The sequence below is a fragment of the Aplysia californica genome, unplaced genomic scaffold (genome assembly GCF_000002075.1).
Source record: "Aplysia californica isolate F4 #8 unplaced genomic scaffold, AplCal3.0 scaffold00500, whole genome shotgun sequence".
Taxonomy (NCBI): Eukaryota; Metazoa; Mollusca; class Gastropoda; order Aplysiida; family Aplysiidae; genus Aplysia; species Aplysia californica.
Window position 1 is genome coordinate 505,873 of NW_004797770.1, and position 12,730 is coordinate 518,602.

At 39.7% G+C, this 12,730-nt stretch overlaps 1 protein-coding gene across 1 annotated transcript in view; it reads left to right on the forward strand.

Annotated features, from left to right (window-relative positions):
• The window catches only part of LOC101862370 (ankyrin repeat domain-containing protein 11), a 35,670-nt gene extending 23,207 nt beyond the window's left edge, over positions 1-12,463 (forward strand). The window contains exons 9-14 of the mRNA XM_005105901.3: positions 427-659; positions 4,803-4,931; positions 6,060-6,158; positions 8,253-8,396; positions 9,479-9,574; positions 11,406-12,463. Coding sequence (XP_005105958.1) covers positions 427-659; positions 4,803-4,931; positions 6,060-6,158; positions 8,253-8,396; positions 9,479-9,574; positions 11,406-11,588 — 884 coding nt within the window. The 3' untranslated portion in view covers positions 11,589-12,463. The remainder of the gene's footprint in view (positions 1-426; positions 660-4,802; positions 4,932-6,059; positions 6,159-8,252; positions 8,397-9,478; positions 9,575-11,405) is intronic.
• The last annotated feature ends 267 nt before the right edge of the window (positions 12,464-12,730 follow it).

The following is a 12,730-nucleotide window of genomic DNA, read 5'->3' on the forward strand; positions in this document are numbered from 1 at the left end:
GGAGAACAGTGGGTGGCTGGCGGGTGCTCTGGTGTCGTTTGCTTCTTCCTTCCTATCAAACATCTATCGTCCTTATCTCCCCTTCTTCTTTTTTATGTTTGTTACTTTCTTGTAACACCTCTAAACTTCTGGCGCTCATATAACCTTATGCAGTTGCGAGCGCCGTAAAACCTCTAGTAAAAGGAGTACAGATCCTGTTTGTATCCCTCGTGGCTATTATTTCTGGTCCACTATTGCTTTTTCGCTCCCTTTTTTAAAAAAATCAGTATTATAATGTTTGTCACTTGGAAGCTTTGATTGAACGTGAGTGAAAAATGAGTTAATTTTAGTTTTCTATTTTTAAGAAACAGAACTTTTGTATTTCAAATTTTATCAAAGAACTAACTGACCTTCATCTTTTAATCTTAATGAACCGTACAATAACAGGAGGTTCAGATCCAAAAGAGGAAGGTGATAATTCAAGCACTACCAGATCTCAAAAGGGAGAAGATAGTGGAGCGGATGACTCCAGTTTCCCACCCAGGAAGAGAAAGCTGAGGAACAAAACAGAGCAGCAGACACTACAAGTCACAGTAGCGACTGCTGCCGCTGCAAAGATGAACCAGCCGCTTGAGAAACCTCCCAATCCCTATGAGACCTACCTCAACATGAGGCGACAGGTAAAGTATGGAAGCGGAATCTTTTGAATTCCTTCCTCAATCAATTCTTTTGTGCTTTATTTCGTATAGTTTAGTTTTTCCCATAAGTTGTGTACGACTGTGTATTATAGATATGGTTAGATTGTCCAAAATGAGCAGAGAAGCTAGCCTCCTTATTACCACCAAATACAGTTTTCTTTCCTCTTTAATTTGATACCAAATTTACATTCTGTGATTATTATTAACCCTTAAAACCCTGAATTCTTTTTTTTTTTTCATACATCCCTACAATCCTGAATTAAAATTGAGATACTAGAAAAAATTAGGTTGGTTCATTGTTTTATTTACTGTGTCTTTAATTGTAGTTAGATTTTACTGAAGTTTGAAAATGTTATTTATGAATGCAGTTTGGGAAAAAGGGGGAAAGGTTAAAACTCTGGTTTTTAGGACCAACTCTTTGAGTTAAGTCTTTTGTATGATCCCTTGACCACTTCAGTCAAAGCATCATTAGACCCAGCCGTAGATCTAGCCTCTGGTAGCTCTAGTGGTGATCCCCTGCCACTACCACCACTATTGTCAAAATCATCATCGAACTAATTTTTCTTAAAAACTCGCAAACTTTTCTAACTCTCAGTGTAGAACTGCTCTCATGACATTATCGGTACTTTCTGCTCTCAACGAGAGTCATCTGGAGTTACATCCCCTGTTTCTAGCACTGGGAATTAAAGTGACTAGCGGTTATCAGCGGTATATGGTTTAAGGGTTAAGGTAGTTTTGGCATTTTTCGTGGGGGGGTTTTCCACTCCTCAAATTTGCACCCTTCCAAACTTTGTTTGAAAGCCATTTTTTTACATGAATTTCCTCACTTCACCCAGATGTGAATGGGTACCCGACATTAAACAGTGAAAAGTCTTGCAATTATGTTAATGTTTTAGTAGCAATGTAGCAATGCCCACCGAGCGCGTTTTGTTCTGCCGATTTTTGGCCCCCGCAGCGTGGGTGTTTCGTGGGACGCACTAACGCAAAGGTTGTTGTCTTCAACTCGCTCTCACGCCGCTTCTCATGAATGGATATGAATGAAACTTGGCAGCCAATCAGAAAAGAGGTCAATCTCGTAGTATGCAGTTTGACAACATTGTACCCATCCTAGAAGCAGTCGAAAACGTTTGCGAAAGTGGTTGATGTGGTGCGCTTTGAAGATTTTTCGGAGCTGTGATTTGTCAAACTGACTGATACGTTTTACACCATTTTTCTTTATTCCCTTAAAATTCAAGCTTCTGTGTTTAGCGGTTTTCGCGTAATCTTTAAAAATGTGGGAGTAACTAAGGAAAAAAGCGACATTGCCATTTGCGTGTGCTGGGTGAACGACCTGCGGCTGGGAAATTTCCACTGAGTGACGTCATCAGCCATCGGTCGCCTCGGGCTCTACAAACGAGGTCCAGCTTATGTGAACCGGAAAGGGGGGGAAGGATACTTGAAAACTAAACGGGGGCCTTGATAACTTGCGTTTTTGTTGCATTTTAGTCACAATGCAATAGATGTAGTCATTTTTATTTGCTTGATTGCATGACAGAAGAATAGAAACAGAAAAGCAAACATCTTGAGAAGTGGTGTATGGCATTGTGTTTGCGTTATGAAAGCGTATTCCTCCCTCGTGGGAAAGCACACACTTGGACTCGTCCTGTGTGCTCTGTTTGGAAAAGTGAGGCATTAAGATTATTATTAAAGAGTATGGTACTTATTTAGTCCAGTCTGGGAAGATAGTCCCGTTTATACATTGTTATCGTTCATGTGTGAGTGCGCGTGCGTGCGTGAGTGCACGCGCGTGAGAGAGAGAGAGAAGGGGGGGGGGGTGTAAATATGTTACATTTATTGTATGAGTTGTAGCCTACACATGCGAAATATTCCCATGACTTGTAAACTATATTATCTGAACGCATCTTAATCTACCACACAATAGGACGCTGTCCAACAATGGATATACACAGAGACGATCTTATTTTCTATAACAAAGTATGCATGTTATTAATAGTACAGAACTGGATTTATTAGTAGCTCTCTACTTACATTTTTGTGACAAATTGATCCAGAGCATTGCTTGGCAAGGAGGTTCCTTTTATGTTGCCAAGTTTCATTCAAAAATCATGACTTTGGGAGAACATATGACAGATAAACTTTGTAAATCTATAAAGAACGCCACTTTTTTACCTGTCAATGTCTTTACAACTCAAAAAGTATGACAGATATTAAAAATATGACTGCATGACTCGATTCTGCATTAAAAAATGTACTAGACTGCCAAGTTTCATTTACATATTCCAAGAAATAGGCGATCTATGACAAATATTGTCTCAAAACGCACCGAAAACGGCCACATTTTTACCTATAAACGTCTTCATAACTCAAAAAGTAGGATAGCTATGAAAAATCTGAAAGCAGGACTAGATTCTGCACTAGAAAATGTACTGGCTTGCCAAGTTTCTTTTAAATACTCCCAGAAATGAGCGAGTTATGATGAATATTGTCTCAAGACTCACCAAAGAACGTCCCATATGATATTTTGGGGTTTTTTCATTAAAGTGTACCAGAAATTAATTGATTAAAAAATCCGTAACTTTTTTATTTATTGATTGATTTCAAAAATTCAAAAAGTTCCATGCTCTGTGAAAATAAAGCTACAAAATACACCTATTTGCAAACACTTTCTGGCAAAAAAAGGATTTTCGTGGTCATTGCTAAGCAACGCCAATCGGGCTTTCCCGCACGGCGGAAATTTGGTCCCCGTTTGCGGGCGATTTTGCGGACCCGGCCGAAGCGTAGGTGACTAACTTTGTCAACCTCAGTCTGCTCTATTTCCGAACCAATCCGAATGAAACTCGGCAACCAATCAGAAAATAGGGCAAACTAATGAAATGTGGACGTTGAAGTTTGTACACATAAATTAACCTATACTTTTGGTGTCGGGAACACTTTCGTATCGTGTACACTGAAAACTATAAGGAGTTTGAATTTCAACGCCGAGATGGTAATAGATCTATCTATCCTCTATAGTGTGCTCAAATTTGAACGTTCTGTGTCAAGTAGTTGTTTAGACCCGATCATAAATGCACGACTACCCCCCTATCCAAAGCGGCTTCGCACGGAGACTGGCCATTTTCCCCTCGCTCTCGCGGCAAATGTATGTGACCTACAAATCCCCGCATCACTATTCCGGGCCCGTTCATTGGTCACTTGAAATAGGGCAATGGCGGGCGCGCGCATCCGGTTGTTTTTCTCTCTATTCCCCTGTAGCATCGCAATGGGGGTATTCCGAGGCGAGGTTATCTCGTCTCGGGGTGTTCGCGTCTCAGCGGGGAAAAAGAATTTTTAATTGTACGGCATGCTAGATTGAATTAACTTATCTTTTACGGTTGGCATGGTCTAAAGTCATCATAAAAAGCTTTGCAATTATTTAGTCACGCTGCCGACATATATTCTTAAAGATCCCATGTTGTGATACGATGCTATAAATAAAATGGGCTCATCCCGACACCCCTTTTTCGCAAAATCGTAATATGTACACCATAATTTTAATTATAACAAAATAACTACGAAATGGGTAGTAAATCTGACTGCAGAAATGATTTCTACACCCAAAAACACATCGGGTAGCCAAGTTTCTCTCTAACACTCCGATTAGTTACAGAGATATCGTCGATTTTCTTACAGAATCTGCTACTGCGTGGTCCACTTTTTAGGAGTATTTTCCTATATGTGGGTCATCCATATTTTGCCGACCTTTACAACCCCATAACTTTTTTATTTATGAACCGATTCTTAAAATTCAAGAAGCATAATTCTTAGAATTGAAAATTCTTTTTTAGGTACCAAATAAAAAAGGGCTAAAGTGAAAATTTAAATTTTCATTGGCATTGCTAGTTTTAGTCCCAGTAAAAATGCAGCATGCACTGCATTGTATGCATCCCAGGAAGTTGAGCTTATTTCAGAATGCTATCAGGTCTGCTGGGTAAATAAAGTAGATTTTAAAACACATGGATCTTACTGTTGAGTTGGAATTTGCAGTATACAAATGCTATTTATTATTTCATTTTAAATGTTCAAAACAAAAATTGGACTAACAAACCTGTCCAATTTTTTTTTTTAATCACCTGACTTTCTCTACAGATTGCATCTCGTCATCGTACAATGTGCAATGTTGCCCCAAAGCCACCTGTGGGCTTCAAGGACTTTTTGATGGTGAATTGCACTTACGTTCTCCAGGGCAATGTGACCAGCACTTTGTCTGTTCCCATGGTAAGGCTCTTTTTGTATGAGAACCTTCTTCTTGAAGTCTCTGCTTGGGGGCTCTCATGGCTTAGAGGTTCAGGTGTTCGCCTCTCTTTCAAAGGTCCTGGGTTCAAATCTAGGTAGTGACGTAATATTTTCTTCTCGAAAATTGTCTCCTTTCCTGCTCTCTACCAATGTTCTATCATCTGCTTTGGTCTCCACCTTCTACCCCACCCCCTCACCTCCTTTGCCCCTTTTCTGGGCTCCTGACTCTTTCTGCAGCCATTCTGCTGCTACTTCTTAGCTCCTTACTGCTATCTTTCAGCCACACCCCTGATCCTCTGGTAGGAAAGATCTACAACTAGCCTTCTCGGACAAGGGCGCAAAATCTCGGAGGTCCCATGTGAAAGTTTCGCTCATTAAATTTCCCTTAGTCGTCTAAAATTGATAAGAGTAGGCTTCGGCCGCCACCCTGGCAAAATTCAAAATTTCCTACCAACTGAAAATATTTAATGTGTCCCGCGCACTCGCTCATATGACCTTATGCTGTTGCATCCGCCGCGAAACAATCTCTGCCTCTGTATAATATGTTGCAAATATAGAGCTCGCTCTTTTTATGCAAAATAATTATTCTTATCAGTCCATGCACACTATGTATGTACGTTGATTGTTTGAACAAAAAATGAGCAAGTATGTTTTAATTAACATAAATGCATTTATTTTTTTTAATGAATACTGAAGAAAGACAGTTCTTGAACATTTATCATAATGGTTAAACTCTTCTCTTTCCCATTAAATGATACGAGTTCAGTTCCAACATGAGGAAGGTATATTGTATTCAAATGCCTCCTTATATTTGTAAAATGTTTCCCAAACAGCCAGGGTGAAAGGAGACCACCACCTAAATGATTTTAATTATATTTGACATTTATAACACACCCAATGTTCACTTTGCTCAGTGATTTTGCAAAATAAGTCATCCTTTGGTGGTTCCTGGTTTTCCAAGAAACAAGAAGTTGTCTTGAACGCAGGCTCTAAGATTTTGCAGAATTTGGATTCTTGCTGCTCTGAGCTTGGCTTTTTTTTTTTTACTCTGCAACTAATCAGACAGCTGCCAACCAAATTTTATTTTCTCTGAAATTTCTTTTTTTTCAGCTTCCTCCTCCAAACCTTGTTGCAGAGCCAATGCGAGAATTCTTCATTCAGCAGGAAAAAGAACGCTATCGTTTGAGGTTGCAACATGTTATTGAAAGGGTCTGTATCAGTGCTATATTTGATTTTGTGTCTGGTAGTGTGCTTCTTTATTACCAGCGAGAAAAGTTTAGGTTTTAGAATCGGAAACAGCCTAGGGTCAGCCACTTGACCATGATAAGGTGCATATTTCTCCTGTTCATTTTGAGATATGAATGTTTCTTTTCTGTTTGTTGTTATGTCAGTAAACTAAATTCATCACCTTAGAAAGGACAAATACTTTGTCTAATCAGGTTATCTAGTGCTAGGTATGTGAGTGTTGGGGGTTGCATCAGTACTCCTTTTGGAGCGGGAAAAACTCCTTGGAGTCATATTATCTAATCAGGATGACTGCCATCGGGGGGGGGGATTTTATAAAAATCGCTGAGAGGCTGGAATTTTGGGGAAATCTGTAAGTTGCCCAGGGAAAAAGGCGGGAAGACCCATTGTAATACATAAAATGCTTGACTATTTCAAAAACTAAATCTGATACTGTCAGTAAATTCAGTTCTGCTGGTCGCAATTGTGATATTCGTTCAGCTTTTCCCGGTCCGAGTGTACCTTTCACGCGAACAGGCGGCTGTGGCAGCAGACAGAAGTGTATGTGACACCTAGACTCAATCGGGAAGATTGAGATCTGCTTTCGTTACCGCCCAGAACTTTGCCGGTGATAGTCTGATAGCGCAACATTTGTGACATGAAGGTTGTGCACTGTAAACGCTGTGTCGGCATAAAAATAAATCAATAGTTGTCACTGTTATGTCACTTGTGAAGAAAAGAAAAGCGTCTACCGATTTTTGAGCTTGTCGGGCTCGTTATCATGACCGATAAGTGAGCTTTCGTGCGTTCACGCCCCATGATACGGAATCATGTGAGTACTGGCGGTTGAGTTGTTGGGGTCGCCAAAGTTCATTTTAAGTCGTGAGCGTTGTGAAGTATAGGACGGGGGGGGGGTTATTGATTTTTTTTTAAAGATACTCTCGATGTGGGGGGGGGGGGGTCAGAAGGCAACACCAGATTTTAGAATTTTGATTAAGAGCTCTCTGCGAAGCGCGCTTTGGTGTAGGTCGTGTATTGAATGGGGATCCGTCATACCTTGTAAGCCTTGTTATTGAACTAATGTGTTTGCGTTTCATTGGATTGTTGATTGTAAATTATAACGATAATTTAGCTTTCTGTTCAAGATTTACAGATTTTCAGTGTCGCTGCATCTTGCCCTCTCTCAGTTCTTACAACTCTCACACTGAATTGGACTACTTGAGCCATTCAAGTTTTTACTCTTGTTTGAGTTTGGGCAATAATTTTTGGCTTTCATGTTTATGTAATATGAATCATGACACCGAGACTCGTTCTTGACAGTCGGTATTCTGTCTCAAAGCAAGGTCATTTTTATAATAGTTTGTGTATAATATATAAAATGATGAGGGAGAAGTATAGATAAGTAAAACCAGACTGAAATACCTAAAAGTCGCACAAGACTCCTGTGCCACAGACATTTTGTTGACTGGATATAATGTAGGCTACATACTTGTGTATGTGTGTATGTTTATAAATATGTATAATTATTACATATGTTTACATTTAAATGAAGCTGTCATTGTTATGAAACATGATCCTGGAAAGTGGATGACACCCCTGGAAAATTGAGAAGCCGGTCTGGCAGTCACCCTGTCTAATGTGTATTGAAAGAATTTAGAAGTCATATAAGTGACTTTGTACAATCCCTTCGTTGTCTAAGTGCCCAGCTTTCTAGAAATACTTTCAGTTGAAAACTTCTGTTAGATGCTGTTCCTTTGATTGCCTTTAGATAGGAAGACATACAACTAGATTTGCCAAGCTGTTTAATATTTGTGTTGTCCGATTGTTGTATTTGTAGTCTCCTTTCAGTTTTCTGGCACCCCACCACATACACACTTACACGGACACATACATACTCATCTCATGTGTTTGACTTAATATTTCCTAATGTGGTATAGCGATATTACAAAAAGATTTATTGAAAGGGCATTTAATTTTCAGCTCCACATTTTTTGTTCGGTATTCTTATTTTAAAACGAATGCTGGGACAGGCCGTTCTTGTTCCCTGTGCTTTATTTGGTCATTGCTTTTCTGTTTCAGGAAAAACTGATGCTGTCGATAGAGCAAGAAATCTTGCGGGAACATGGACGGGCTGCTCGTGCTATGGCCAATCAGACGCTGCCTTTCAGCGTGTGCACAATTCTGCGAGAGGAGGAGATCTACAATCAGCAGGAACTGGAGCAGGTGAGGGTATGCGGCAAAGAGGTTGCACAATAAGATTATCTCTTTTGGTTATTGCAAAACCCATCAGTACCATGAGTGCTGTCTTAGATATTGTTTCTTTCTCTGAATATTGTCAATATAGTCCATAGGTTACAGATGGACCCTCTGGCTTGGTCTACTCTTTTCACTTTTTTTCTCAGAATTACTGTTGTTATTGATCGGTTCTTTGCAAAAAGTGCAGATTTTGGTGCTAACTTGCAAAGTCCAAATGTACAACAACTTTTTGTTTGATTTATCTGTTGTCCCACTCTACCCTTTTTACAGATGCTGAGAGTCTGTCAAGGGTTTTGTAAATGACATCAAGATGGAATGGTCTTTTTTTTTTCTTTTTTTTTTTGCATTCTTGATTCTTTGATTTGTCTTAAGAATAAATCAGTCTTCATTATTTGTCTGTTGTTAATAGTCATATAAAAGAGTTTTCTTGGTGTTTAGTCAGTTTATCTGATTAGCTTGTTTTTATCACAGTCATATGATTAGTTTGTTTTTATCTCAGTCATATATAGCCTTTGATAATGCTCGGGTATTCTTTTTGCCGATAGCTTTTATATCTTTGTTCATTAGCCTAACTTTTTTAACCCCATCAGCATCCGCCGGTAATGACCCTGTTCCCCATCGGACGCTGCAATACCAGTTACAATTTATTTCATTTAGTGCTGGTTTTTGCTTGTTTTTCGGAACTATTCCCGAACCAAGTTTATTAGTAATAACTAAGCCTTTGCTTCTGCCATTTAGAAGTTAGAGGCAAGCTTTTGGTGTTATAGTGAGACATATTGCGCCTGGCTTAGGTGACCTTAGAAAAAACTCCGGGAAACGATGGAAATAACTCAGGGTCTAGAGAGTTAATGCTTGCCTTGGTCGTTATTGTTTAACTTATTATGTTTCCTCGTTCGTTGTCTACAGTGATAAACTCAGTCCTAGTTCTGCTTGATTTGATTTATCTTTCCACATTGTCTTAATGTTATTCAGTGTGGTTATGGTAACCTGGAAATGTTATTGTAGTGCTCATTGATTGGCTTGTTCTTGACACTCAGTTTTATTGTCAGGTGGAGGACCGTGACAAAAATGTACGATCACGGTACAATGGCCGTCAGTTTCTCTCTTGGTTACAAGATGTGGATGACAAGTATGCAAAAATCAAGGTATGTAACTTTTGCTACATTCTACTTCCCTATCAGAATGTTAGGCTGTGCCATTGGAAACTATTTCTTTTTATTTTCACCTGCACATTTTTCTTCCTACACTCCTGTGGATGTTTTCTGTCACATGCCTGGGGTGGCACTGTAACCCAGTGGCAATTCTCAGCTTTTATTGAGACATGGAAATGAACACAGAAATGTATGCTGTGTCATGTGTTCAGTGATGATGGAATTTTTCTATCTTTACTCTGGAAACGCGCAAGCCCTATATATAGGGCGGGAGCCAGGCTACCCGGGAAGCGCACAAGCCCTATATATAAGGCCAGCCTACTTCGACCGGAAAGTGCGCGGGCCCTTTGTAAAGGACATAGACTCTGACCTTTTCAATGGAAAATTCCAGCATTCCTTATATATGTAAAATGATGTAGTAAATTTTAGGTCAAAATTATAGATAGCGACCAATCAAGTTATCTTTAGCTCGTCTCTTGGCCCAGATATCGATCGATGAAGTGGCACGGTTCAGCTGAACGACTACATGCTTTGTGTTGTCACTTGTTCTGCTGTGCTAATGTACTAATTGTTGAGTTCATCGCGTTTGGCGCTTTGTATTTGTTTGATCACTTATCAGTTTTGAATGGCTCATTCTATCAGCTTTGAGAAAATATATGGTTTTATATGCCTTGTGTCATCTGTTGATCCCTTGATGGTCATTATTGGTGGGTGGTTGGCGGGTGCTCTGGTGTGGTTTGTTTCTTCTTTCCTATGAAACGTCTTATCATCTTTATCTCCCCTTCTTCTTGTTTGTTACTCTCTTGTAACACCTCTAATCTTCTGGCGCTCATATGACCTTATGCAGTTGCGAGCGCAGTAAAACCTATACAAAAACAAAACAAAAAAAGTTCATTTTTCAGTAGCAGGTATTCGTCTCTGACCATCATCAATAATTTATTTATAGAGGCACCAGCAATCCATGTCCAGGTGCTGTTTTAGCCTATTTGTCTCTGATATCTCAGCTGATATCCTTCTGCCAAACTCCCATATTTACAAGCAATCGGCCATGGCGGCGAGGCATTTGGGGCGGGTTACTTTCGGTGAAACGGTGCGTGCCTCTAAGGTTAACCCTTCAGGTTACAAATATCATCGGCATTTTTTGTGTGTCTTAAAATATAGTGCAGCTGATATTAACAAATAGAACTTGAATCTTGCTGCTTTTCTAACATTTTGTTTTATCACACATAACAGCAGTCATTACTAGTATGTAGTATTTTTCTTAAAGAGCTGGATTTCTGGAATAATTTTTATTCGTGATGAAGGAAGATAGTATGTGATCTTAATGGCACAACAGACAGGTTTTTGTTGCTTTTTGTTTTTCTAAACACTGTAAGATAATTTAAGAGTACCTTAGCTTCACTAGGGCATGCCTTGCAAAATTATGAAACAACCCAAATTCAAGAGTGCCTGTTTTCAGGTTCAAGTCAAACTCCTCAGTCTGGCATGATATCAAATGAGCTATCAGTGTGCTATTATTGGTTGAGGCTTACTGTAATAGGTCAGTGTTTGAAAAGATGGAACACTTTTTCCAGAAGTAAGTAGATATAGTATTGTTGGCACTTGTTCTAATGAAGTAATAGTTCAACCGACTGGCTGGGTCATAATAGGGACATCTTGTTGGTGCACTGGAGCATTCATTTCCAGCACTGGCCCGGTTTTATGCATAAGTGAATTGATGAGAATGCTACACGTTGGGCAGGTGTCAACTTCGTGTGGGTGTTGTATTGGTGTGATTTTTAAATAGTTAATCTTTCTTTTTTTCTCGCTTGACTTTTGTCTGCAGCAAGACTTGGTGTTGCGTCACCACCACGAGGCTGAGTCCCTGTATGCGGTGCAGAAGCTGGACTGGGAGTGGAAGATGAAGGAGTGCGATCTGTGCGATCACAAGAATACACCCACCATAGACGACCTGCATGTTCCCATGGTGGCTGTTAGTGATGAGTTTGAGCTGCTGCCCAATTCATAGCCCAGGCTGGGGACGTCTCCCGTCACGCATGTGTGTGGCCGCTGCCATGGCGGTCATCGGGGAGGACGTTCTTCACTCACATATGTACAAGCATTGACACACACACACGCTCACACACACACACACACACATATATATATATATAAATAAGTACATTCACATGAGACTCGTCCCACTCGCCCGCCCACCCACACGCCATCCCCCATCAATCTTAGGGCACTACTTCATGTCCATTTTCCTCTCATTGTTTTTGTTTTTTTTCTCTGTTCCTATCACTTGATGTCATTCTTTCACGTGTAAGGTCACTTCGTTTTGTTGTGTGATAAAAGTGTCTCTTTTGTTTGTTGTTGCTGTTGTTTCTTTCCTCAACTGGTTCAGGTGGAAGGACTTACGAAAGTGATTCAGTTTCTGAGGTCATAATTAGCCTTGTTGTGTTCAGTGACGTCTGTTGATAGATGGTCGTTTTATGAATATATGTGTATTAGGGAGTGCATTTTGGTTGCTTTGGGGGGGGGGGGGGTTGAACTTCTTGGGGCTCAGTGCTGGAAAAAATGTTCTTCCTCTGAGCGTTGGTACCCCCTTGGGGGAGGGGGTTAAAAGCTACTCAATGAAAGCACATAATTACCAACAGGAAAAATTTGCTATAAAATCAAGTAATTTGCCTTCCGTTTTTATATATTGGCATAAGCTGATGCGGCTAATGTTATGACTTGAAGTTGGACAACATTTTAAGAATAGAATTGGAATCGTTATATTATCCTTTTAAGACAGTTCCGTTTTAAGTGTTTGTGCCTCTTCTACAAGAATAGAAAAATTTCTCAAGCATCTTCCAAGCAATGAGAATGAGTATGCTGTGTATATTTGAGGGGGGGGGGTGTTTGAGTTATTAAAAAAAAAAATTACTTGTTCTGATTTTTTCCAAAGAATAATGATCTGAGGTGAGGCTGTAATTTTGAATGTGCAGGTTACTATGACAATCATGATGTGAGATTCTTCTTGACTGCTTGTGTATACATTTGAACATGTCTTTAGCATTCTTTTCAATAAGCTAGGGAGAGTGAAGAGGGCATATGAGGAATTGAAATACTGTTTTCTGTGCATGGTCTATACCGTGCTGTAGTTCAAGGTTTGTTCTTACTGGA